The sequence below is a fragment of the Ictidomys tridecemlineatus genome, chromosome 10 (assembly GCF_052094955.1).
Source record: "Ictidomys tridecemlineatus isolate mIctTri1 chromosome 10, mIctTri1.hap1, whole genome shotgun sequence".
NCBI classification, from domain to species: domain Eukaryota; kingdom Metazoa; phylum Chordata; class Mammalia; order Rodentia; family Sciuridae; genus Ictidomys; species Ictidomys tridecemlineatus.
In genome coordinates, this window is record NC_135486.1 from 92008229 (window position 1) to 92034072 (window position 25844).

Below are 25844 nucleotides of genomic sequence, written 5' to 3' on the forward strand. Positions count from 1 at the left end.
ACATGCTTGAGTTAAGATTTCAGAGGTGGTACAATTATTAGTGAAGGCAAGATTTACAGTGTAACCACAGGAGTGATGGCAGAGATGGAGTAGAAGAGATCAGTGTGGGTGTGAAGGTCATGATATTAGATGATTATTCAAATGTATATTATTGTAAAGAACGGATACCAGGGGTTCTGGAGTGTTAGCTCAATGGTAGAGTGTTTGCCTAGCATGTGTGAGGCACTGGGTTCAATCCTCAGCACCATGTAAAAATAAAGGCATTGTCCATATACAACTTTTTAAAAAATAAAAAATAAAATAAAGAATACCAGAAGTGTGGGGTTTGAGAAGATGGTGAGCTCAGTGACTGTGACCAAGAGACTGCATATGACAACTTGGGAAGAAAGTGATGGTATTGGTTTATAAGGGGTTATATATATTTTTTTCTAATGACAATGGAAGAAATTATATAGAACCAGCAGTGGGAAGCAAGGAAGATGAATGCTTAACACATCTATTAGTTTGGCGGATATAGGAAGAAAAAAGCTATGAGGAGATTCATAGTGTTTATGGGAGACTACCAGCCTTTAGGTAGAGTAAATAGATGGGGAAATTATTGAAAGCAGTGATATTTTTGTTTCGCAGAACAGAGTGTAAGAGTTTGGGAATGGGGAAGAGTGAAAGATAGAGATCAGATTGGTGATAAGAGCCAGGGCAACCCTGTTACATCTCAAAAGTGGTAATGAATATGAAAAATGATGGAATTTATACACCTGACCTCAAGTGAACGAACAGTTTAAGATACCTGAACTCTGAGCTGTAAGAAATAATCCTGTAGCTAGAGATGGTATGAAATTCTAAAGGGAGGGCAGGTCCACTGGGGAGAAACTGGAGGTCCTTTGAACTCTAGGGAATATCTGCCCTGCTGCTCAGTTGATTAAATATTGTTACAAAAATGAATTTTTGTACAGCACACCTGTTTTACCGCTTGGGAAATGGATTTAAAGGTTGTTTGGAACACCAGAGATCTTTGCTTATTTCTCTACAGTGGTTCTTATTGAGGGCTATACTGTTCTTCCACTCTGGAAACATTCTGTAAATTTGTGAGTGCACTTTTGATTTTCATAAGTATTGAAGGTTGTCAGTGGCAAATAGCAGGAAAGGGCTTATAGTTATACAAGTTCCACTGTGCATTAAAAACAGTTGCATAAAAGGAAGAATTGCCAGTGTGACTTCTGACTATCCCACAAAATATTCCAGTAGATGAAATTCCATTTATAAATTAATTGAGTCTAGGACCTAATTTCATTTTTACATATAAAGATTTTTTTTAAAGTTTTACACACACTAAAATTTTCAGGAATTTACATTACTATGTAAAAGTACATAGTAAGAGAATAATGTACTTTTTTGTTCAGAACTTCTGCAGGAATTATTTCATCAACATCACCACCATTTGTGGTGTTTAAATAGCCATAGTGAATATCTGTAAAACATATGTTATTTTTAGCTGTTAAGTTCACAGTGAATTCTCTTGTAAGCATCTGTGAGAACCTCATTTTGTCTTCCTGGGTCACCCAAGAATTTACAATTAAAATGCATTTTATGTTACTTTCCCATTTTTTTTCCTTCTCTATTTTATAAGTAGGTCCTTGAATTTATTATTTGAATAATGCTTGTATAGGTAGGATAATGAAGGAATTTGAAAAGAGTGAGCAAATGGAGTCTGAAAGGTCTGAGAATAGATGCTTTATTGGGTTCAAAACATGAGCTATGGAGTAAGGCTCAGTTAAAATTCTGGTTGTGCTACTTGCTTTTTAAGTATGGTGCTCATGTCGTAAGTGCTCAGATCTTTTAAACTTATTTTAATTTTGAAGGATTGAACTGGTGGTGGTTTTTTTTTTTTTTTTTTTTTTTTTTTTGGTATTGGGGATTGAACCCAGGGGAGCTTAACTACTGAGCCACATCTCCAGTCCTAATATTTGGAGCAGGATTTTACTAAGTTGCTTAGGGCCTCACTAAATTGCTGAAGCTGGCTTTGAACTTGTGAAATTCCTGCCTCAGCTTCCTGAGCCATTGGGATTACAGGTGTGTACCATCACATCCAGCTTAAACTTTTTTTTTTTTTTAATATTTTACTTTTTAGTTGTAGTTGGACACAATACCTTTATTTTATTTATTTTTATGTGGGGCTGAAGATTGAACCCAGGGCCTTGCACGTGCTAGGTGAACGCTCTACTGCTGAGCCACAACCCCCATAATGGAACTTTTTTTTTTTTTAAAGAGAATTTTTAAATATTTATTTAGTTAGTTAGTTAGTTTTCAGTGGACACAATATCTTTATTTTTTTTTATGTGGTGCTGAGGATCGAACCCAGTGCCCCGCGCATGCCAGGCGAGCACATTAGCACTTGAGCCACATCCCCAGCCCATGGAACTGTTTTTTAAAAAGGTTAAATTTCAACAAATTTTCATCATAACATGATATTTGACTATAGAGTGTCTCAATATGAGTGGATACTGATTTTATTTATCATTTAGTGGGACATAAGGTATCGAAAAACATGGCCTTTTGTGGACCAGAGAGTTGGTTCATATGGATTGTTTTCTCAGATATACTCTTGGTTTCCAGTGGTATGCAAAGGATATAGAAAATGATTTGAAGACTGTTGGCTGCAGGTGTGTATGTGTTGTGTGTGTGGGGGGGTTCTACACCTTTTAGTAAGGGCTGAACATTTTGTAAGGGCTGTACATTTGTATAATTTTTAAGTTTTTGAGATTACTCTGACACTTAATATATTTAAATCTAAGAATTTCTATTCAAGTGTTAGAATTCTCTCTTAAGAAGGTTTATAATTGCTTCTTTTGTTTTCCTATTTTTAGTTTTCACAACTCCCAACTCCCTCCAAGTTTTCAGGATGATCTTTCTAAAATAAATTACGTTGTTACGTTGATATATGAAATCCTTAAATTGTTTATTTTTTTCTCATAGGTTAAAATACAGAAACTCCTTTATAGGATTTACTGGGCCCTGCATGATGTAGTTTATGACTCTATTTTCAGTGTTTTTCCCTTTTCTCTGTATAAACCTGTTTTAGTTATTAGCACTACATAACATTATCCCCAAATTTAGTAGCTAAACCAGCAAATACTATTTCACAGTTTCTGAAAGCTAGGAATCTTTGAGTGACTTGTCTTTGTGATACTGGCCCAGAGTCTTTCACTCTTGCCTAGGGTTGCAGTCTTCTAAAGGCTTGACTGGGTTTGGAGAAGGCACTTCTAGGTTCATTGACTTGATGCAAGCCTCAATTCCTTGCTGGCCAAAGTCCTCTGTTTATCATTACATGGGCTTTTCCACTGATTATCATGATGTCCTTATATCTGCCTTCTTCCAGAACAACAGATCCAAAAAAAAAAAAAAAAAAAAAAAGGAAAAACAGACAAATAAGTTCCTTGATTGAGTCTCAGTTCCAAGGTATAATTAACGCATAGCTCTCAGCTTTGCCCTTTGGGCTTTTGGTTCTGACTTCTGACCCCACCCCCCCAAAAAAAAGTAACACGTGTTTGCAGCTGAGTGCTTTTCTTAGCTTACTTCTGTCTCAAATTTTGGGCTCATTTTTATTTTCTGCTGGCTCTTGTCTTTTGAGTTCAGTATACTATAATTCTTCTAAAATTTTTGTGCATTTTCTGTGAATTTTTAGAGGTCTATCCATTAGTTGAAACCATATGTATAAATTCTTTTATTTGTGTGTTTTTTACTAAGCTTTGCTGAGAGAACACTCTTAAACTTCCCCAATGCCCTATTGTTTGGTTAAGAGAATCTGTGAAGCATATAGTTCTCTTGAGCAGGCTGTTTGTCTAACAGTACTGTGAGGCACCCCCCTTTTTTTTTTGTAATCTTTCTGAGGTCTTAAAAAAATTTAACAGTTGCAGCTGTTTGTGGTGGCACAAGCCTGTAAACCTGGCATCTCTGGAGGATTGCAAGTTCAAAGCCAGCCTCAGCAACTCATTAAGGCCCCAAGAACTTAGCAAGACCCTGTCTGAAAATAAAAAAGGGCTGTGGATGTAGCTCAGTGGCTAAATGCCCCTGTATTCGGTCCCTAGAACCAAAAACAAAACAAAAAGATTGTACAGTTACTCCCTTGACTTAGTTTATACACCATGCTTTTGGGGCCTTGAATTTTATCTTGACTCAGAGTCAATTTCTAAAATTTAGCATATTTTGTAGTCTAGGGAGACTGCAAATTTTCTTTAAAAATTCTTGATTTAGCTTATTTTCATTTTTCACTGTATATAGCAGAAAAAACAAGGCAGCACTTGTAATTGTGGTTGAAAATTCTCCTTAGTCGCCTGGTTCATTAGGTAAAGGTTCCACTTTTCACATAATTTAATGATATCAGTTTTATTAAATTTTGTGTCTCTTCCTAACAGAGGATTTGCCTTTCCCCGATTCACTTTCAATCCCTACCTCAGCCACATGGAACACCATGAGCTTCTTCATCAATGTCCATCATCTGGTTCCAAGTCCATTCTCATATTTTAGTTTTTGTTATGGCGATGGGAACTCACTATCAACATATGTACAGTTACACAACTATCTAAAATTTAGCATCTCAAAACAACTATATTCTCAATTTTTGAGGATCAGGAATTCAGGAGCAGTTTTATTGGATAGTTCTGGCATAGGTTCAGAAATGCTCTTCAGGGTTGCCAACCCTGCTTCTACATTTTACTTACTCTCAATGTTGGCTGGAGGCTTCTGTTTTCATCACACAGGTCTCACAACATCTGTCTTTCCCAAGAGCAAGGGATTGAAGAAAGGAGTGCCCAAGACAAAATCTGCAATCTTTATAACCTAATCTTTGAAAAGACATACCTTCGCTTCTGCCTTACGCTATTCATCATGGCCCAACCAATGGTATAGTGCATAGGGAAACTACCTGAAAGTATGAATATCAAAAGGCATTTGTCACTGGGTACTGCCTTGGAGACTGGCTACTACAGACCCTGTTAGTGAACTGAACTATTGCTGTACTTGATGTTTTTGTTATTGTTGTTGAGCATGCTCTTTCTCATCTCTGTCTTTGCTTACACTGTTCCTCTTTACCCTAGTTGCTTTTTCTTTTTCCTTTTTTATATTCACTCAGCAAGCCGCTTTACTGTCAGCTCTTCCCAAGCCCCATTACAGCTCCTGAACTTTAGAAAACCAAGTTAATTTATGTGGTTATTATATAAGTCCTTTGAAAATAAAAGCATTGCTCTTTAAAGTCTAATATTATAGTGACACAAATGTTTCTTTAAACATCAGGCATTTAGTGATAACTATGTCTTCTAAAATGGTAATCAAATACCTGTTTTGTTTGTCTTTGAGTTTTTGGAGTGAAGATAATGAAATAGGATTTAAATCATGTCTTTTGGGAAGAAAATGAGTTGGTATTAATAAACTAAAATTTTAAGCCAGAGAAAATTTCATGACCTTTTCCCAAAAGTACCTGTTGAATATTGTGTTAATGTATGAGATGACTCATATATGAAATATTTGTGAACTTAAATTTTCAAATTATAATGCTGACTTTCCCTATGCATTGTGGGGTCTATAAACATATCTTTTCCTACAGGCAGTTTATAATTCAGATGGCAAATAAAGACTGTCTGAGGTTTTTTGTTTTGTGTTTTTAACTGTTGTAAAGATCAAAAATATTTATTTTCACTTTGAATAGTTTGTATGTTACCACTTAGTCTAATAAAATTGTGTGAGCCAACTACTAATAATTAGTGCCTGAAAAGTAATCTTTTTTTTTACCATTTAAATATAAGTAAAATAAATCAGGTAAAATAAAAATCGATTATATTACTCTTAATTTGTTTTCTATGTTAATGTTCTTTTTCTCTGATCTCACAGGTTTGAAAATGAAAATTTTGGTTGCAGTTACCTTCTTTGAGGTTTCATTTTCATCTATCATAGTGGCACATGAGAATTCTGTATAAATTTTCCTTTTGTAAATTTTTTCTTTGAAATACAATTCCACTCAAATATAAGGTTTGTTTCCTTATTTTTCTGTATGCCAGGGAATTTTATAGAATTAACTCCCTAAATATATATTGTCCTTGATTCATTTGTCTTAGATTTTTCTGTACACTAATACTAATGTAAAATATCCATGAAGATTTTTTTATTTTTTGAAACCAGGGATTGAATCCTGGAGTGTTTAAACCATTGAGCCACATCCCTAGCCCATTTTATTTTGAGATGGGGGTCTCACTAAATTCCTGGGATTGGCCTTGAATTTGCAATCCTCCTGACTCAGCCTCACAAGTATTTGGGATTACAGGCATATGCCACCATGTTCAGCTAAATCCATGGAGTTCTATTTCATCTTTTGCTTGAACTTCTATGCTGTGATTTGTATAACAGACATTACTTCAGAAATTCCTTATAATTTTTGTAGTGATGAAATAAACAGTTTTCACTAAGCCTTATCAATTGGGAAATAATGGAATGTAATCTAATTTTTATTAAAAGAAATGGCATAAAACAAGATGACCACTCATTCTTAATATACATATGTCTTCTAAAAGGCTTGCTGGGGCTAGGTACACACTTTTAATCCCAATAATTGAGGAGACTGGAGCAGGAGGATTGCAAATTTCTAAGCATTGAAACATTGCTCCCCTATAGGTTAGGTTATTAATCAATCTCCCAGGAATCCTTCAGATCCCAGCACTTAAATCATTTAGTTGTCCATTCCTTATGAAAACTGAGCAACTTATATTCTCTCTGAAAAAGTAAAAAATGTTGGGAATGTAGCTCAGTGGTAGAGCAACCTTGTGTTTAATCCCCAGTGCCACAAAAAATAAGAGGATTGCTGGGGTTTTTTGGTTTGTTTGTTTGTTTCTTTCTTTCTTTCTTTTTTTTTTTTTTTTTTTATATGAGGGGATTGAACCCAGGGGCACTCAACCACTGAGCCACATCTCCAGCCCTGTTGGTATTTTATTTAAAAACAGTCTCACTGAGTTGATTAGCACTTTGCTTTTGATGAGGTTGGCTTTGAACTCATGATCCTCTTGCCTCAGCCTCCCAAGCCACTAGGATTGCAGGCATGCACTATCTTATCTTGCCTGGCTGCTGGGGCTTTTTAGAGATGTTGTGATAAAAATTCTGTTCATAATGTATTCAGATTTGCCGTATCTCTCAGTGAAAAAGAGAACTAGGATAAAATTTTAGATAGGCTGGTAAGAGTTTAAAATAAATAAAAATTAAAATTGCAGTATAATGGTTTTTATTTGCTAAATATTTCATGTTATTATCTCCATTACTACTTCGCTAATTTAAGGTACTATCATCTCTTGCCTAAATTTAAATAATCCTTGCAAGAGTGCAGTTGCTACCTCTCCAGTATTAACACAACCAGTGGTCCTTTGAAAACAAATCTTATTGTGTCATTCTTGCTAAAACCTTTTCCCTTTGTTTTCAAGTGGGAAGTATACTGGACTTTCTGTGATCTGTCCTCTACCTCTTTCCCTCCCTACCTCTTTTTATTTCCTCCAAAGCCTTCAAATTTCCTTCAGCCTTAGGATCAATTCTTATTTCTGTGTATTAAAAACTGATCCCCTGAGTTAGTTTAGTAATCTCCCAGGAGTCCTTCAGATCCTAGCTCAGGATCACTCCTTTAGTTGTCCATTATTAGTTGTCTATTGTGGATTCTCATCTTTCATAGGAATTAGTATTGTAAATTTCATTTTTATTTAGGTAGTTATTTGATGATAGTCTTTTACTGTAGAACTCTAAGCTCCAAGTACTCTAGCATTGAAATTAAATGCCTCTATTACCAAATGAATGACTGGATTGGCCTATTGTCAATTTGTTCACCTAACTCAGTGCTATCTTTAGAGATTAAGAGCATTATTCCTATTGTAATTTAGGATTACATGAAGATAATGATTCTGTCATGTGGTTACTGTGTGATTGGACAACTTTCTTAACCACTTAACCTTCCTTTTATACCACTTACCCTCATTTTTATCACTTAACAGAGGGAATTTGAACCAGGCAGTCTATAACCTTGCCTTTGACTTGAATGTTCAGTGGGTTTTAGGGTTTCCTTGAATGTGTTGGAAAGGTCAGACTGTAAACATATAATCCCCCAATCTTAGTGACTTTGTGGCAGATGTATTTCTGGTACTACATTGCACTTTAGGTTGACTTGGGGGTTGGGTTCTGTTCTACATTGTCTCACGCCCGCCAGGATTCATACTGACAGGGCAGCCTCCATCCTGAACATTGCCGTAGTAGAGGAAAGACAGTCCTGGTAAATCTCCTATCATGTGTCAGCTATTAAAATGCTCTGGCCTTGGGGCTGGAGTTGTAGCTCAGCGGTAGAACGTTTGCCTCATACATGTGAGCCACTGGGTTCAATTCCTAGCACCAGATATAAATAAGCAAATAAAATAAAGATCTATCAACAACTAAAAAATATTTTTAAAAAAATGCTCTGGTGAGAATTTCACTAGAAAAAGTAATTTCACTAGAAAAAGTTCCACCTAATTGTAGAGGTACCAAAAGGTACAGTCCTAGCATATGACCAAAAGGCAGAAACAAAAATACTTGGCAAACAATACTAATGACATATCTTGTCTTTCTGGTTGACCAAAGATTTGGCTTACCCTTCTCATAAACAAAATACACCCCCCCCCCCCCGTGAAATCAACTCAAAATCCCATTTAATGACAGCATCAAACTTGAAGTCTCAGGATTTCCAGGTGATACATTTTATTCTGTATATCAGATCTGGAAATTTATGAATGAAAATATTATCTACAGCTCTTCTACCCCAGTGTACACTGGAGTAATAGGAATAGGATAACTATAATAAATACTTTCTTCTGTATAAAGGAAGATTGAAAGCTGCATTGATCGATAAAAATTTAAAAGACCACCAAGCTGCCATTACAAGGGCGGCCCCCACCCCTGGGTATGGGGAATATTCTTATTTAGGCATTAAGTCTGCCCTCCTGGAGAGGCTACCCAGTCCACTGTGTGTGCGTGGGGGCAGGGGACACTATTGTATTGGTAGTAATATCTAGATCTTTCTTTTTCCATCATCTCTGAGCCTAATCTGAAATAGCCTGTAGAAAATGTGCCCTTTTGGGAAGCTAAAACACTTTATAACTTGCTTTTTGCTTATAAAAAATTGAAGACATAAACATACTATTTAAATCAATCAAGATTTTGGTCTTTGGTTTGTTCATTGGCAGCATAGCTTAGACTTCTAATGTGCTAACAATTCAGCTCAGTGTACTAGTATTCTTTTGTCTTTTCTCCTAATGCTGTTATTGTGAACCTACTGAACTTTTGCTGGAAGAGCTAGATGCTTAGTGTCTGTGTCACTGTCTCTGTCTCTCCTCCCTTTCTTGTAATATCAAACTCAGAACACCAATTCATCACTTTAATGTTCAGTTTTTTTTTTTACCTCCTTCCTTAGGGTTATACATTTTTAAAAGTTATCATGACTGACTTTACCAAATAATTTGCACTGCATTCCTTGTGTCCTGATCTTCAAACCAATGGCCTATATTTTAGTTATTCATTTTTCAGTTTGTTTTCTTGTTATGAAAGTACCTCACTTCTGAATACTAATTTTTATTTATTAGCCAAAACCAGATTATGCTGGGATTAAAAAATAGACTCAAAGTCTTCAGTGGTGTATTGATATCAGAAGTTTTTTTCTTGTTCATGTCACATTTGGGTTCATCGTCATGGGTCAGCTGGGGAACCACGCTTATACCACAGTTAACATCTCCAAAGTGATGATTCACAATTTTGAATGCTTTGAAAGATTTCACATCTTTCACCAGCAATTAAATGCTATGGTCCACATGTAGTATGGGTCTCTTTCATTTAATTCATTGACCAGAATCAGTCTTATAGCTTCACCCAACCATAGGCGAGCCAGAAAGTAGAATTGTTCCAGAAATATTTTAATACATTTCAGTATTCATCTTTGTGTATTGGGGTAGGAAAGATGAGATGTTGTAGATTTTATGCTATAATTCCTTACATTTTTGGCTGTGTGCTAACTGTCCTCTTGTTTTTAGAGAGCCTTTGTGAAGAGAAATTAGAAGTGAATTTTTTCTTTTTCTTTTGTACTGGGGAATGAACCCAGAGGTGCTTTACACACTGAGTTATATACCCAGCAATTTTTATTATTATTTTGAGACTCGGTCTCTAAATTGCTGAGGCTGGTCTCAAACTTGTGATCCTCCTGCCTCAGTCTCCCAAGTCATAGGAATTGCATGTATCTACCAGTGCACCTGAATCTCAGCAGTATATTTTAAGTGGGCCATGTATTATCTGTTTATGTTTTTAATCTGTTCTTTCCTGTATAATGTATTCTGACCATGATTTGATTAGGTTTTAATATAAGTATCAATAACCATTTCCTTACTAGCAGGCATGCTGATTTGGTTTGATAAATATCAGACTGAAATAAACTCCTAATTCAGTACTGGTGTTGTAACTACAGTCTTCTGCTACCATTTATTATTGGAAAATTAATTTACCCTCAAAGGGTTAAAAAAAATTGGCACTGTCTGCCACAAGTTGTTTCTTTGAGTTGAAATGAGATGTGATTACTTGTTTCTTGTTTAGACCTGAAGATTCATTCTGACCAAATTTAAGGTAGCTCCTAAGATGATTCAGACTTACATGATTTACATAATATTTTTGCAAGAAGAAACGTAATTGCCCTTTTATGGCTTTAAATACCAACTAAAGAGATAGTGATTTAAATGTATTAGGATTAGATCTACAACTACTGTAGGTATGTTGTTCAAGTTTTGCAAACATTCACCTCTTCCTCTCCTGATCGAAATCATTACGTATTTTGTCCTGTTTCCATGGGGAAGAGGTTACAGGATTTATTTCAGAAGCAAAGTTTCTAAATGTTTCTGAGTTTTCTCATCCATTTGGGATGATTTATAGGGTATAACAACACTGACATGAATTGCTGACATTAACTTCCAACTTGATCAGGAAAGTTGTGAGGAGAAGACTTCCTGATGGTTTTTATGCATTTTTTTCTCTTTTTGTTTTAAAGTGAGTAGAAAGACCTCATTCTCATGTAAAACCTAATGTTACTACTGTAGTCTCTAAATAACTTGTATTTGTCTCAAAAAATTCTTAAATTCTGTAGTGGAATTTGATAATTTTTAGAGGTTGACAGTTATTTTGTTCAGTGATAGTCTGCTAATAAAAATTAAATGGAAGTTCTTAAATTTATTATATGTTTTGTACATATATAATTATATATAAATTTCAAATATATTCTTCAAATATTAGGTATTGTGCTGACTTTATGCATATTTCTTATCTTAATCTGTCCTTACAATGATAATTAACTGATTGTACTAAAAAGAAAATTGAAATTTAGGGAAATCAGTACATAATTAGTAAATGGTAAAATTGGGATTCCAATGTAAGTTTCTGATCAGAGTGTGTGATGTTAAATAGGATACTTTTATATGTCTTTCTGTTTTATAGAGCGTTCAAATATAGTCTCAGAAACTTTTCTATGCACCATGTTTATATTTATAAAAAAAGAATTTATGTTACCAAATAATATTAAGCAAATTAGAATAATTTGAAATTATGATTTGAAAACAAATCATCTACTGTGTTAATTAGAAGAGAGGATGAGTTTGAGCAAATGAAAAACAAAGTTTTTGAGAATATCAGAGCCCATTTTATGATCACTATATAAAGATACTACTTATATTACAAATATCCCAGGATTTCATGGTTTTATTGAAACCAGGAGACTTAATGAAAGTTAAGAAAGAAAAAAAAAATTATGTAAGGTTATTTTCAGTTACATTCTGAATTTAATAAGTATGCTGTATGAACTATCACTTTTTCCTATATTATAGTTTTCCACTCATCTTAAACCTATACTAATCTTAGCATTCATACAAACCTTAATGGTTTGATTTAAGTTGGATAAAACAAAGTATATAATAAAATAATTGTTACAGTAGCTAAATCATGCTTTTACCATTGATTGGAAAACAAAATAGATAAATCAGGTGTTTTTTTGTTTGTTTGTTTGGGTTTTTGATAGAACAGGGCACGTTCAAATTTGGTCTATTTTAACACTGTATTTCAACTTAGTTTATCATGTAAGTCCTTACATGTAACTGGACTGGCTTTCTTGTGTCTTAATTTTACCAGTGTTATCCTTTATATCCAGGATACCTGGATATTACCAGCAGTTGAGCCTTATGAGTTCTTATCAAGTAGAAGTTCTCCAAAGAGAATCCTAACAGGAGTTAGCAAATCCGCTCTTTTTTCCTTAAGTTGACTATAGCTTCCCAGGGGTCCTTGTACCATGATACTATTGATCACCTCTTCAGCTGTTTAAAGTCCTTTTTGCTTCTCTCTTAGTATTCTGTACCAACCAGAACTCAGCCCTAGATGGGGAAAGCAAAAGAAGACAAGAAGGAGGAATTAAATCACAGTAGAAAGACCATGGGGTTCTGGAGTCAGACCTCAATCCAAATCCTACTTCTACCACCTCGGGCAAGTGACTTAATCTTACTGAGCTCCACTTTCCCTATAAAATGGGGATAGTTCTAAATAGTACTAAATATTCAGGGTGAAGATTAAGTATTTTAATGTAGGGTTAAATATAATGATAAAATTTTTAACTAATAAATGACATTTCTCTCTTTTATGTAAGAATCAGATAGTAAATATTTTAGGCCTTACTGTCTGTCAGAACTACTCAATTTTAGCTCTTTCTGGTGTAGAACAAAAGCAGTTGTGGAAATATTTAAGCGATTGAACATAGCTATGCTCCTGTAAAATTATTTACAAAAACAGATAGTAGGCTGAATTTGAACCCCAGGGTATAGTTCGCCAACCTCTAATTTATATTCTTGTCCATAAAAGTTATTTGCAGTGTCAGTCGAAACAGACCCCCTTTTGAAAAAACTGTAAAATATGTCATTATGAGTTCAACAGTACAAGAGGTCACAAGGTTTGTGTTTCCCAAAATTGATAAAAGTCTATAGAAGAGAATGCTTATCATAATTTTTACTCCTGTAAATTAAAAACTGGGACCCACGAAACATTTAAAAATATCACACAGTGATCTAATGAATGGTTAAGAAATATGATTTTTGTGTGTGTGAGAAAGCATGTGTCCTGGGTATTGAACCTGGAAGCTCTTTACCATTGAGCTATAGCCCCCAGACCTTTTCTTTTTATTTGGAGACAGGGTCTCACCAATTTCCCAAGGCTGGCCTTGAACTCATAATTCTCCTGCCTCAGCCTAGTGAATTTTGGTGTAATGTAAAATATATGAGGATTGTTCTATAAAGAAGTTATTCAGCTTTGTTTATCCCTCTATTTGTGCATTTGCCAAAATTGTTTAAGCACAGAAATTCTCATATAACCTAAGGTCTCTGAAACTATTGTTTAGAAGGTGCTGTTCTGAAACTATCTAGTTTAGATAGGGTCAGAAATATTCACTGATGTGAAGATCATGCAGTTATTTGGAAACAATTATGAAAGAAGTACTTTTATCTCTTACCTGTGGAATCTATTGTTTTTTTCTTTTTGCTCTTACCTCTTGAAAAAATAAACTATTTTTTTTTCAATTCTAGAAAATTTTAAAGAAAAGGAATACTGTATAGAATACTGAACACCCTTTTCGAAGATACACCTATTTTGAACTCTTTGCCCCATTTGCTTTACTGCTCTCTTTCTCTTCCTCCTTCCCTCCTGCCTTCCCCACCCCAATTCGGTCCTCTCTCACATACACTCATTCTTTTTCTTTCTCCCTTTGTGTGTGTGACACACACACACACACCATTTTTTTTTTAAACCGTTTGAGAGTACATAACCTAAAGGGTTGCTGCTTATATTGTATCATCATGGCCTGTACCTGTAAATATTTATTTCAAGGGATGGTTAGTCTTTTTATCATGTGTATTAAAGAATACATTTTTTAGTAGAGTGATTCTATGTTAGCTTTGTCTTGGCCATATTCTTAAAATAGAAAAATGACAAATTATAGCTCTGCCAGGACTACATTTGGTCTAATCCAGACAATATGTTTTTAAGTGTCTGAAGGACTCTGCCACAGGAATTTTGATAGCACCAGGCAAAATATCTTACACAAAGTACTGTTCGATTTTTTTCAGTATAGTTACTGTTTTTCCCTTACAACAAATAAGCAATCTATGGCCAGTCTATGTGTTTTGAGACTTAAAATAGGAAACTTATTAAGAGCTCTTGCTCTGGAGTAATGCTTATGAATCCAGCTAACGTTAAGAACCTGGGCAAGTTTACAATTTCTGTGAAATGGGGTTGATAGTTGCTATATTTTAAGGTTGCTATGAACTTTAAATGAAAAAATGAAATAAGGTATGTGTTACTCAGTGAGATCTGGCATGTAATAAATGGCCAGTGTTGTTAGCAATTACTATTTTAGTTCTGGGAATATGGATAATAGACTTAATAAACTCTGCAGGTTCGCAAATCAAAGCTGACAGAGAATTCACAAAATCATTTCCTCCAAATTGATTAATACTTTGCCCAAGGTGATTGATTTTTCTTTAAAAAAAAAATCTTGTTATTAAACTTGGTCGGTCTTGTTTTTTCTTTCTATACCTGTTATTCCTGCCCTTTCTGAAATGTGTGAGGCATGTAGTTTGGGAGCATGAAATCACTATCACTGAATTTTTTTCTGGATTCTAACTTGGCTTAATTTTTTACTTCATAAAGATTTCAACTGAATACGAATGTAGATACTTTTAAAGTCACCTCTGCTTCTGTATTACCACTGTGATAGTACTCCATAGTAGTTGTTGAAGATTTTTTAAAAGAAGGGTATGTACTCAAGTCAAATTATAAAGAATAGAGAAGGGTGTAGATGAATTTAAAGACAGGGAGTATATGAGTGGGGTTTTGAAGTTTAGAGTAGAAAGTGGTAAAGTATTGACTAGAAGAATGAGCTAGAGATAGATCATAAAGAGCCCTGTTTGTTGTGCCAAGAAAGCTAGAATTTCAACAGGAAAGCAATAGAGAGCCAAGGATTAAGTATGAGGGTGATGTGTTCAGACTGTTTTAACAACAAAACAGCTTTTGGGGCCTTTTTAAAGTTGATTTTTAAATTTAATTTTTAGGGAAATCTTCCAGTTGGATTGTAACTTTTCCAAAAATAAAATGAGACTATTGTTTTACTCTCTTTTCCTTGACTAGCCAAATATCAAATGAGCATGTAGGTGCTTAATAAGCACATCACAAACAACCCAAGTTTAGAGGGATGTAAGGACTACAAATAAGAGACATAAGAAATTAAGAATCAAAATTAAACTTAATTTTGCTTAGGCTGTTTGGAATGTGCTACTTAGTAACTAATAAGTCCTGATTATTTTGCAAAGAAAGTAGCAAATTGAAAAATAGGTTACACTAAAATGAAATTTTAAAACTGGGCTGTTTTAGGTCTGGGGTTGTTGCTCAGTGGAAGAGCACTTGCCTGGTTCATGACTGGGTTCAATCCTCATCACTACATAAAAATAAATAAAATAAAGATATTGTGTCCATCTACAACTAAAACTTAAAACTGCTATTTTACCTGTACCTTAGCAAAGGTCTTCCTTTATTATTTCATATTCTAAAAAATAATTTCAGAATATTGGGCTTTTAGTGGGAGGATAGATAGAGAGCAATAGTCTTAGAGGGTTTTTTTATTATTTATTTCTTGTGGAAAATAATATTAAATTGCTACAATTGCCAAGTGTTCTATCTATTCAGCTATTTTGACTATTCACCCTGAATTATTTGTTTCTTTGTTTGCCTTTATGAAATTTTTATCTTAGTTTTTTATGAAGTCTGTTTCAAATCATGGTCATTTCTGGACCTTAAGTAAGTGATGCATATAATTCATTGCTCATTTATTCAACAAGTATTTATTTGATACTTGAATGTGTTAGGCATGATTCTATACCTGGAATAAAGTGAATTTAAAAAATCAAGCTCCTGACTTTATGAATCTTATACTGTGATGAAAGGAAACTGATAATAAATGAAAATCCAAGTGGTCTATAAGGAGGTGATAGTTCCTGTAGAGGAAAATAAAGCAGGATAGTGGAACAGGGTATTCTGGGATTGAGAGGGGAGAAAGATCCTTTCTTTTTTTTCTTTTTTTTTTTTTTTTGAAGACTTTATTACAAAAATTGTCAGATGTTCAGTAAAGTTTCAGGAATTTTATAGTGACCACCCACACATACTACTCCACTATTTAGATTCTACCATTATTAACATTTTATTATGTTTGTCCTATTACCCATCTCTCCATCTCTCGGTTTATTTTATTTTTAAAATGCATTTTCAAGTAATTGAACATCAGCTCATGTTTCCTTAAGTACTACATATGCATATGATCAAGAAAAGTTTAGTATTTGTTTACCGATTTTACCCTTTTTGAGGTCAGCAATTAAATTCACAAATAGTATATGTTAGCTGAATTTTAGTAAAATCATATATTTGTATAACCCAGCCCCTCATCAAGAAACAGAACATTATCATTATTCCAGAAAACCCACTTTTTTAGTCAGTTCTATCTCTGTTCCCCAGAGGCATCTACTATTATGAATTATTTCCACCATAGATTAATCTTGGTGTTTTAGAACATCACATAAATGGACTTAAGTATATACTTTTGTGTGCAACTATTTGTACATATTGTAATTAAAAAAATGATTAGGTGTTGCATGTATAAGTAGTTTGTTCCTCTTATTGATGGAGGACTCTGACTATCCCGTTGATGGACATTTGAGTGTGTACAGTTGAGGCTATTTTGAATAAAACTTTATACATCCTTACCCCCAGATATTTTTGTGAGCTTGTGTTTTCATTTCTCTTAGGTAAATACTTGAGAGTAAAATTGCTGGGACATATGGGTTATATATGTTTGGTTTTATAAAATCTGCTTTGTCTTTTTCTCATTGACAGTGTATTGTGTTCTAGTTATTCCAAATCCTCACTGTCATTGATATTGTCGGTCTTTCTGTTTTAACCATTCTGGTGAGTGTATAGTGGAAAGATTTTAAAAGAATGACTTTTGACCAAAAAGTTTAAGGGAAAAGCTATTTCTTTCACACTTGACAAACAGCAAGGATTCCTGTACGACTATAGCAGAGTGAGTGAAGAGCAGAATAGTAAAGGAACTCAGGGAGATAGCAATGAAAAGGGAATTGTAAATCGTGTGGAACCTTAAGGACTTTGGCATTTATTCTGAGTGAAATGGAAAATAATTGGAATATTCTGAGTAAAGGAATGACATGATCTAACTTGTAATTAACAGAACTAATCTAACTAGAGAAAGGGTGTAATTAGGAGGGTATTATAATGAGCCAGGCAAGAGTTCATTATATAGATGATGAACAACTAGGGAGCACTTGCCAAAACAATGTTCCTTTCCTGAATAGAGTTAATGTTTTAATTCTTAGAAATATCATTTGAAAACAACCCAGAAGAGAAAATTATTCAGCTCAGACCTTTTCATTGTTAGCAGTGGAGTCTAGCTCAATATGTATAAACAATCAGATTTAAACCTCTTAAATGTTAAATAACTTTTTTAATGGAATTAGTTATCACTTCTTATTTATGCACAAGGGTTATATTATTACTGCTTGTAATAAGCTGTTTTTAACTTGGTGACTGAAAAAAGGTCTAAATGTCTAATTGTCATAATGGCTATGTTAAAGTCATTATTCACTTTAAAAATTTAACAAATTATAGTATAATTGTTTTGGGAACTGTGATATAATCTTGAATAGCTCATTTTAGTTTTGTAATATTTAATACTGAAAAAGTAGAAATGACTTTTTTTAAATGTGTTTTTATTTAGGTTGGTCTTTCTTATCTTTCTTTAGTGATGTTTTATAAGATATTAAGCACTGGCAATAAGCCAAAATATTATACTAGATGCTGAGTAGATTACAAAGATATTCTTATTTAGTCCTCAAATATTTACTGTAAGAGAATACATCTTTTGAAGAAAAAGATAGAACAGTAAGTTAGATATAACTTCTAATTTTAAAAAGCTTACATTTTAGAGATCAGTGAATAATTATCACAATCTTCTAAGTATAAAATACATTACTGTAGCAGCACAAATCAGGGAGAGATCCTACCTCAGAGAAATAAAGATAATTTTAAGATTGATTTGGAAGAGTGGGAATTAACCTATGGTAGGGTGAAAGCAAGAATGATGTTTTAAGATTTCCCAAATATTAATGATTAGCGCCTCTTTAAAGCCAGTTAATAACTCTTTTGCAATTACTACTCCTGCCTTTAATAGACCATAAAAAGCTACCTGAAAAGGCAGTGTGGTTTCATGGAGTAAGCAAAAATAACTGAGGGGAATAAAAGAAAAAAAAAAGATATAAGAAAAACTACATTTATTATGCACATAATAAAAATACATGGCAGGTAATTTGCTGGGCTTGGAGTAAGATAAGGAATCTAAATCTAAAATGCATACTTGGTTCTTTGCCACTAAAGCCTAAATTGCCATTGCATTAGGCAGACTGAAGGAACAAAAGTGAGTGTGTTTGGTCAATGCCATAGTAGCAAGGTTCATGGAGATTCACAATGTGCATCTGAACTTTCTCAAGGTCATTGCTTAGTCATTTCTTTTTTTTTTTTTTTTTGCTTAGTCATTTCTGATGTGCTTTTTATTTTTTAAATTATAGGCTTTTAAAATTTGTTAAATCATAAATTGTTTCTCTAATTCTTAAAGATTGTATGTTAATCAATTAATCAATTTAAGAATCCTTAAATGATTTTATTTGCTTTGTTCTGTAAAATCAGGCTGGTTTGAGAGATTAAACTTGTTATTTTATGAAAAATTGAAGTTGATCATAGTATTTTGGTAATTAATTCTGGAAGTACAACTGAGCCTAATTACTGAAAATATTGTATAATATAAATAAGCTACCCCCAAAGTATCATAAACTAATAAATGTTTTTCAAATTGCTTTTCCCTTTTCTTAAATCAATTTTTTACCTAATTCTTATTCCCACAGACGTTAACCTACATGTCATTTTCTGCACTAGTGAAAGGTATACCAGCCCCAAAACTATTTCCTATAGATTTTCCTATTTCCATAATGCATTATTCTTTTCCTTCATAGCACTTTAATTTTTACACTTTACCTCCCTACTGCAGTGTAAACACATAAGGCATATTTATTTTACTTACCATGTGTCCCCAGTCACCAAGTTAGCACACTCAGTAAACATATACTTCTTAATTAATAAACAAAGTTAAGCCCAGATATTATGCTTTATATCTCTAGCTTTCTTTCTATACCACCACTTCTTAACTGTATTATAAAAGTTTTGTATGAGCTATAATAATGAATAATTCTTTTTAGAAAAATTGTTCTGTGTTCATGGATATAGACTATTAAAACCTTTATTAGACTACCTGTTGATAATTTGAAATGAGTATCCTAGGGACCAAAGTTTGGGGATGCTAGCCTATGCAGAGCAAAAATAGATTGCTTTAAAACTTTCACTGATAGGTACTGTGTTCAAGGAACTTCTGAACTTTTTATATAATTGTATTTTAGAGTTGTATCATCTTAGGTATTTGATCAAGGCATTCAGTAAATAATTAAGTATGAGCATATATTCTAATTGATTTGTTACTTGGCTTTATAATTTACATTTTGCTCAAAGCAAAAGCAATCCCATTTTTCACTTAAAATTGAATGCTATTTCATGGAAATAAATGTATATAGATTTAGATTTTTGAAATATTTTCTTTACCTGAAAAGCTACACATATAATGAATGTAAAGTATATCATTTAGAAATTATCATTGTTTCAGAATCACTTAGTGAAATAAATTCAGATTTTTGTGTGTTTAAAAAAAAAAGTACTGCAAGTATCTTTTAGAAAATATGAGAAATAAAAGTATGAAAGAGTAAGTTTCAAAAGTGTGCCACCCAAAGGTACACTGTTAATCTTTTGATGTTATACTTTGAAATTATATGTGTATGTATGTATGTATATTTATGTGGGTGTACATATACCCGTGCATGCATATATATTCATTTAAGCACCATGATCTGTGCCGGTACCATTTCAGAGTAGTGATATTATAGCAGAAAGCAAATTAGACAAAAATTTCTTTCATGGTGCTTAGATTGGAAGTAAGGGAACAGGTAGGTGATGACAGTAAACACATCAACTATACAGCATATTATAAGATTAAGTGCAATGAAAAAAATAAAGTAGAGAATAAAAGTAAAAAGAGGATTAGTTTATGTATGTGTGTGCTTTTAGACCTTTTTCTACATATTAGATATGTTCAGTTATGTCTTTAAAATATTAAATGTCCTTAGCATACAATTTTTAGATTAGCCTTTTTTACTTAGAGAATTATCAGTGTCATTAAATATTGTTCTTCTTAACCATATGTGTGTGTATGTGTATGAGGAAATCCTTTACATGACCCCTAAGAGTGCATGATAAACCCCATGTAAATGCAGTTGACAATTATCCCACCTCACTATTCTCCAACTACCCTGATATTTGGTCTCCTCCCTTTCTCATAAACTTAGTACTTTGGGAGGAAGTAAATATGAATTGTATAGGGTAATAGTTATCCCAGTTGTTGAGACTTTTTAAAAACAGAATAACTTAACCATTTTTGCTGTGTATTATATACATCTAGGACCCTTAGAATTAGAACCCTCTTCTTTGTTTTTTCATTATAAGTTTTTTCAAATTTGTATAAAAGTTGACAATACAATGAACATCTCCATACCACCCACCTACATTCTACAGTGGTTAATATTTTGCAGTTTTTTTCTTCTATGAATCCTGCATGTTTTATGGAACTGTTAGAAAGTATGTTGCATACATTATGATACCTTTCCACTATATACCATATATAAAGGGGAAGTATTTTCTTGACTGTTGAAGATATGAGCAAGTGATTTATGTGAGATGTACTATACAACATAAAACCACATATAAGATTTTTAAAGCATTGTAATATTGATAAGCAAAAGTTTTATAGTTGTGAAAAATGGATATAAACGTAAGAAGTTATTTTTACAGAATATTGTTCACACACAATGCCATAAATGATAACTAAGTCTATGTAAAACTTTTATTTCATTAATAGGGGAAAGATAGGCATCATCTACCAGGTATTGGGTACTTATTATATCTTAGGCATTTTTTCTTAACCACAATCCCATATGGTATGCATGTAATGTACATTTATAGATAATAAAACTGCCCTGGGAGAGAATTAATTTTTTACAAGTCCCAAAGTCATGGACCTAGTAGACTGTAGAACCATTTTTTAAATCCAGGGTATTATTTACAGAAGTCATGTTCTTAACCACATAAAAATAAAAACACTATTACTCTTTAATAGGATCATACATATATTCATACACATATATTTTAGAAGAATATATGCATTCTTAACTGGGACTACGTAGGAAGACTGGAACTTTTCATACTGTTGGAATGTTTTTCATCAGCGATACATTTATATAATACACAGGTACCTATAATTGTTTAATAAAGTATATGCCAAAATTCAGTGTTGATATAACTGGGTGAGAACAATATTTTTATGGCAGCTGGTAGTAGTATCAAACTAATAAAACCTTCTGGATGGTAACAACCCAAATTTAAGCATCTGTTATACTAAATATTTTACTCACATTTATCTTACTTAAAATCTCCAACCAACTCTGTAGATTGCATTTATCTCCCACTAGAGGAAACAGTTTTAGAAGACTGAAGCTTCTTGCCAGGAGTCAGTTTGTTTCAGTGTTGGAGTTAGATTCTAATCCATGCCGCCTGAGTCTAGGTCTAGGGCACAACTCTGCTGCTGTCCAGGAAAGACTCTAGACCAGGATTTTAATCTGTGTCAATTTCATAAACTAAAAATGGAGAAGATAATAATTTCTATCCGTCTTTGAAAAGATTGTATTAGTTGATTTGCTTAAAATAAAATTCTAGATTTACAAAATACTGTATGAATAGATTTGAATCAGTAAAATAATTTTTATACACAGCTTGCTTTCTTCATGTAGTAAGTTCAGATATTTTCTTTCATCTCAGTTTTAGTAAACCTTTTTTAAAATTTTTTTAATTTTTAATTTTTATAATTCCATTTGGGTGTAGTACCTTTTAAGTAAAGGTGCAGAGAAAATGAGGAGTCAAGTGTGTGTAGCAAAATCTTCTCATTTCTACTTAAAATGTTTATACTATTAGTTGTATTGTTAACACCCATGCTTTCAAGACCTACTACTAAAATACTGCTGTTTTAAAAACAAATGAGCAAAAACCTCTGTATGACTGTATTTTCTATTTGCTGCTCCTTAAATACATAAACTTACATTATTTTCCCCTCTTTTTAGGAACATCATCTTCAGCGGGCTATTTCAGCACAGCAGGTGTATGGCGAGAAGAGGGATAACATGGTTATACCAGTCCCAGAGGCAGAGAGTAATATTGCTTACTATGAATCTATATATCCTGGGGAATTTAAGATGCCAAAGCAGCTCATTCACATACAGCGTAAGTAGTTACTTTTTTTAATGATTGTTATTTTTTCATATTTATATAACTTCACAGATACCTGCTGACTAACATCAACTTGAGAGTTATTAGATCGCATTTTCTCCTTTTAAAATGGTGTTTGAGATATCTGACCAAAAATTATTAGCATTTTTCATCATAGACTTTCAGTTTCATTCCACTATGGGTTCTTAGGCTGCTTTAGACAAATAGGATTAAGAATATGCCTCAGAATGGAAATAGTTTTCTTTCTTTTCAGAATTAATAATATTAAAAGTGTTAACTCTTAAGATTTAGCAAATTTTTCCTATAAAGGATCAGATAAAAAAATACTTTAGGCTTGGGGAATCATTCATTCTCTGGCACAACTATTCATCTCTGCTATTGTAGAGAGCTATAGAGAATACATAAACGTGGGGGCTGGGGATGTGGCTCAAGTGGTAGCGTGCTCGCCAAAAAAAAAAAAAAAAAAAAGAAAAGAATACATAAACAGATGAACATGTCTGTTTCGATAAAACTTTATCCATAAAAATAGGTGGCAGGCCAGAGTAGGCCTATGGGCCGTAGTTTGCTAAGCTCTGGTCTGTGTTTTCTGCTAGCAGAGTGATATGTTAGTTTTTAAAATTTTAATGTTCTACTTGGGAGTTTGTTTCACTTGGTATTGTTAGTTTTTTCCAGTAGAAATTGGTCCTTTAATAGCTACCATATTTGGTGATGATGAACAGAGGTTGTAGCCTTATAAATTAATATATCTTAATATATTACTATATCTTTATTTTAGGGTTTTTGTGTTTTTTAATTTTTTTAATCCATGTAAGCACATTGAGAACCAGTTTTAACTAATTCTTAACTCATTAGCTAGTTTTCTGCTTCTTTTAACCTTTTCCCTATATGATTCAGTTTTTTCTGTCCCAGATTAAAAACACTAATTTCACAATATTTTTAAATATAAAAGCCAGAAGTAGTCCATTTTGGCTTTTATTTATTAACATTCTGATATTTTTTTAACTTATGATTTTTTTTTCATCATTAACTCTTTGGCCTAATATTATTCATTTCCTTTAAAAGAGGGGTTTCTTTAGAGTAAGCCACAAGCAGTTTGTGTTTAGTTGTGCACTCTTGTTTAATTACATTTAAGACATAGACGCAGGGTCTGGTGGCATGTACCTGTAGTCCCAGATACTCAGGAGGATGAAGAGGGAGGTAACTTGAGCCCAGGAGTTCACAGCTTGAGTAACACAGTGAGACCTTGTCTCAAAACAGATCACAACAACAAAATGAAAAAAGAGACAACATATTAAATTCTGACTGTATAATTATGAATTATCTTGGGAGTCTTTTATAGCTCCCCCCCTTTTTTTCTTAATTGCATGCCTTTAATTTCTTTTCTTGTCTTATTATAATGGCATGCACTTTAGTATTATTTGAATAATGAGAGTAATGGGAGCTTAAAAATAAGAGTGGCAAGATAACTAATATCTTTGCCTCATTTCTACTATTAGAAGGGAATAATTCAATGTCATTATAAATATGAAGTTAGCTCTAGTTTTTTTTTTTTAATTTGTTCTAATTAGTTATACATGTTAGTAGAATGTATTTTGACACATTCGTTATACACAAATGGAGCACACCTTCTCATTCTCTGGCTGTGCATGGTTCAGAGAGCTGTAGGATTTATTTATTTATTTATTTTTATCTGATGCTGAGGATTGAACTCAGTGCCTCATATATGCTAGACAAGTGCTCTATCACTGAGCCACAACCTCAGCCCCTGTAGGTTTTTTTAATGTGGTTTTTTATGAGGTTGAAGTTCCCCCTAGTTCTCATACTGAGAATTTTTATCATGAATGGATGTTGAATTTTTTCTGCATACTCTTTTAGCAACAATTGATATCCTGTGGTTTTTTCTTTTTCTTCTTCCTCAGCCTGTTAATATGGTAGGTTACACTTACTGATTTTCAAATATTGGACTACACTTCCATATTTGGAATATATCTTATGTTTTTATGATTTTTTTTAGTTGTAGATGGACATAATACTTTTATTTATTATTATGTGGTGCTGAGGATTGAACCTAGTGCCTCACACGAACAATGCAAGCAGCACTCTACCCCTGAGCTACAATCCCAGCCCCTCTGACATTTTTTCTGATACATTGTTGGATAGAATTTTTGCTAACCAAGGATTTTTGCATCTCAGTTTATGAATGGTGTTAGTATCTATCTTGTCTGGTTTCAGTATCAGTAATACTGGCATTATAGAAGGAGCTGGAAAGTGTTCTTTCTCTTGTTTTCTAGAAGAAATTGTATAAAAATGGTGTTAACTTTTAAATATTGGCATTAGTTTTTGTTTTTTAATTTTTAGTTGTAGTTAGACATAATGCCTTTTTTGTTTATTTTTATGTGATGCTGAGAACCAAACCAGTGCCTCACACGAGCAAGTCAAGCCCCCTGCCACTGAGGCTACAACCCCAGCCCTGAATTAGTTTTTAATATACTAAAATAAGGAAAAGCTATAGTGCAAATTTTTACAAAGGTAAAATTAAATACAGGCTGCTAGGTGTTCTAGTAAGTTGTTCTTGAATTCTATAGGAACTCTATAATTATATGTATAGTGTATATGTGTAATTCTTTAGGAACTTTACTTAAACAAATGAACTGGTTCATTTCAAGTACCCCAATTTCCAATTTGCTCCTAAACTAATGTTACACAAGCTTAGAGTTTTTAAATAGATAATTTGTATTCCCTGAAAAGACTATGAATAAATATGTTTGAGAATTTGCATATTTTATTCCCCTCCCAACACCCAGAGTCATATTCATATTAGTGCTGTTTTATAGCTCTTACAGTCTTGAGATATTCAATTTATTTAACTTTTAATCCATCATTTTTCAGATCTCTTTATTATATGTTGTGTATCAACATTTCATCAAACATTAGTTGGAAAATTTTACCCCTATTATTGTCTTTACCAATAATGTTTGCCATCAAAACTGGTGTGAGAAATTCCTCCTTAGCCTCAGGGATTATATTCTGTCCCTAATCCACATTTTGTGCTATCTTTTGAACCCAGATATCCTTTCACTATTTGTATCTTGCATTTTAAGAATGCTATTTAGAGTTTTAGACATACCCACCCAATGTACTCTTAGTTTGACCCATAAAAGGCACTGTTAATAGACATTCATATCATTGCACCTCTATTATTAGACTCTAAATATTATAGTAAATCCTTTTTA

General features: G+C 33.2%; 1 protein-coding gene across 6 annotated transcripts in view; it reads left to right on the forward strand.

Moving 5' to 3' along the window:
• Epc1 (enhancer of polycomb 1) overlaps positions 1–25844 on the forward strand; it is an 83706-nt gene that overhangs the window by 34749 nt on the left and 23113 nt on the right. For 4 of the 6 annotated variants that reach the window (XM_013360983.4, XM_040276698.2, XM_005330816.3 and 1 more), the window contains exon 2: positions 22446–22605. In XM_013360983.4, coding sequence (XP_013216437.1) covers positions 22446–22605 — 160 coding nt within the window. Of the gene's footprint in view, positions 1–12420; positions 12556–22445; positions 22606–25844 lie in introns of all 6 variants that reach the window. The other 2 variants (XM_078023433.1, XM_040276697.2) reach the window with 1 other exon arrangement.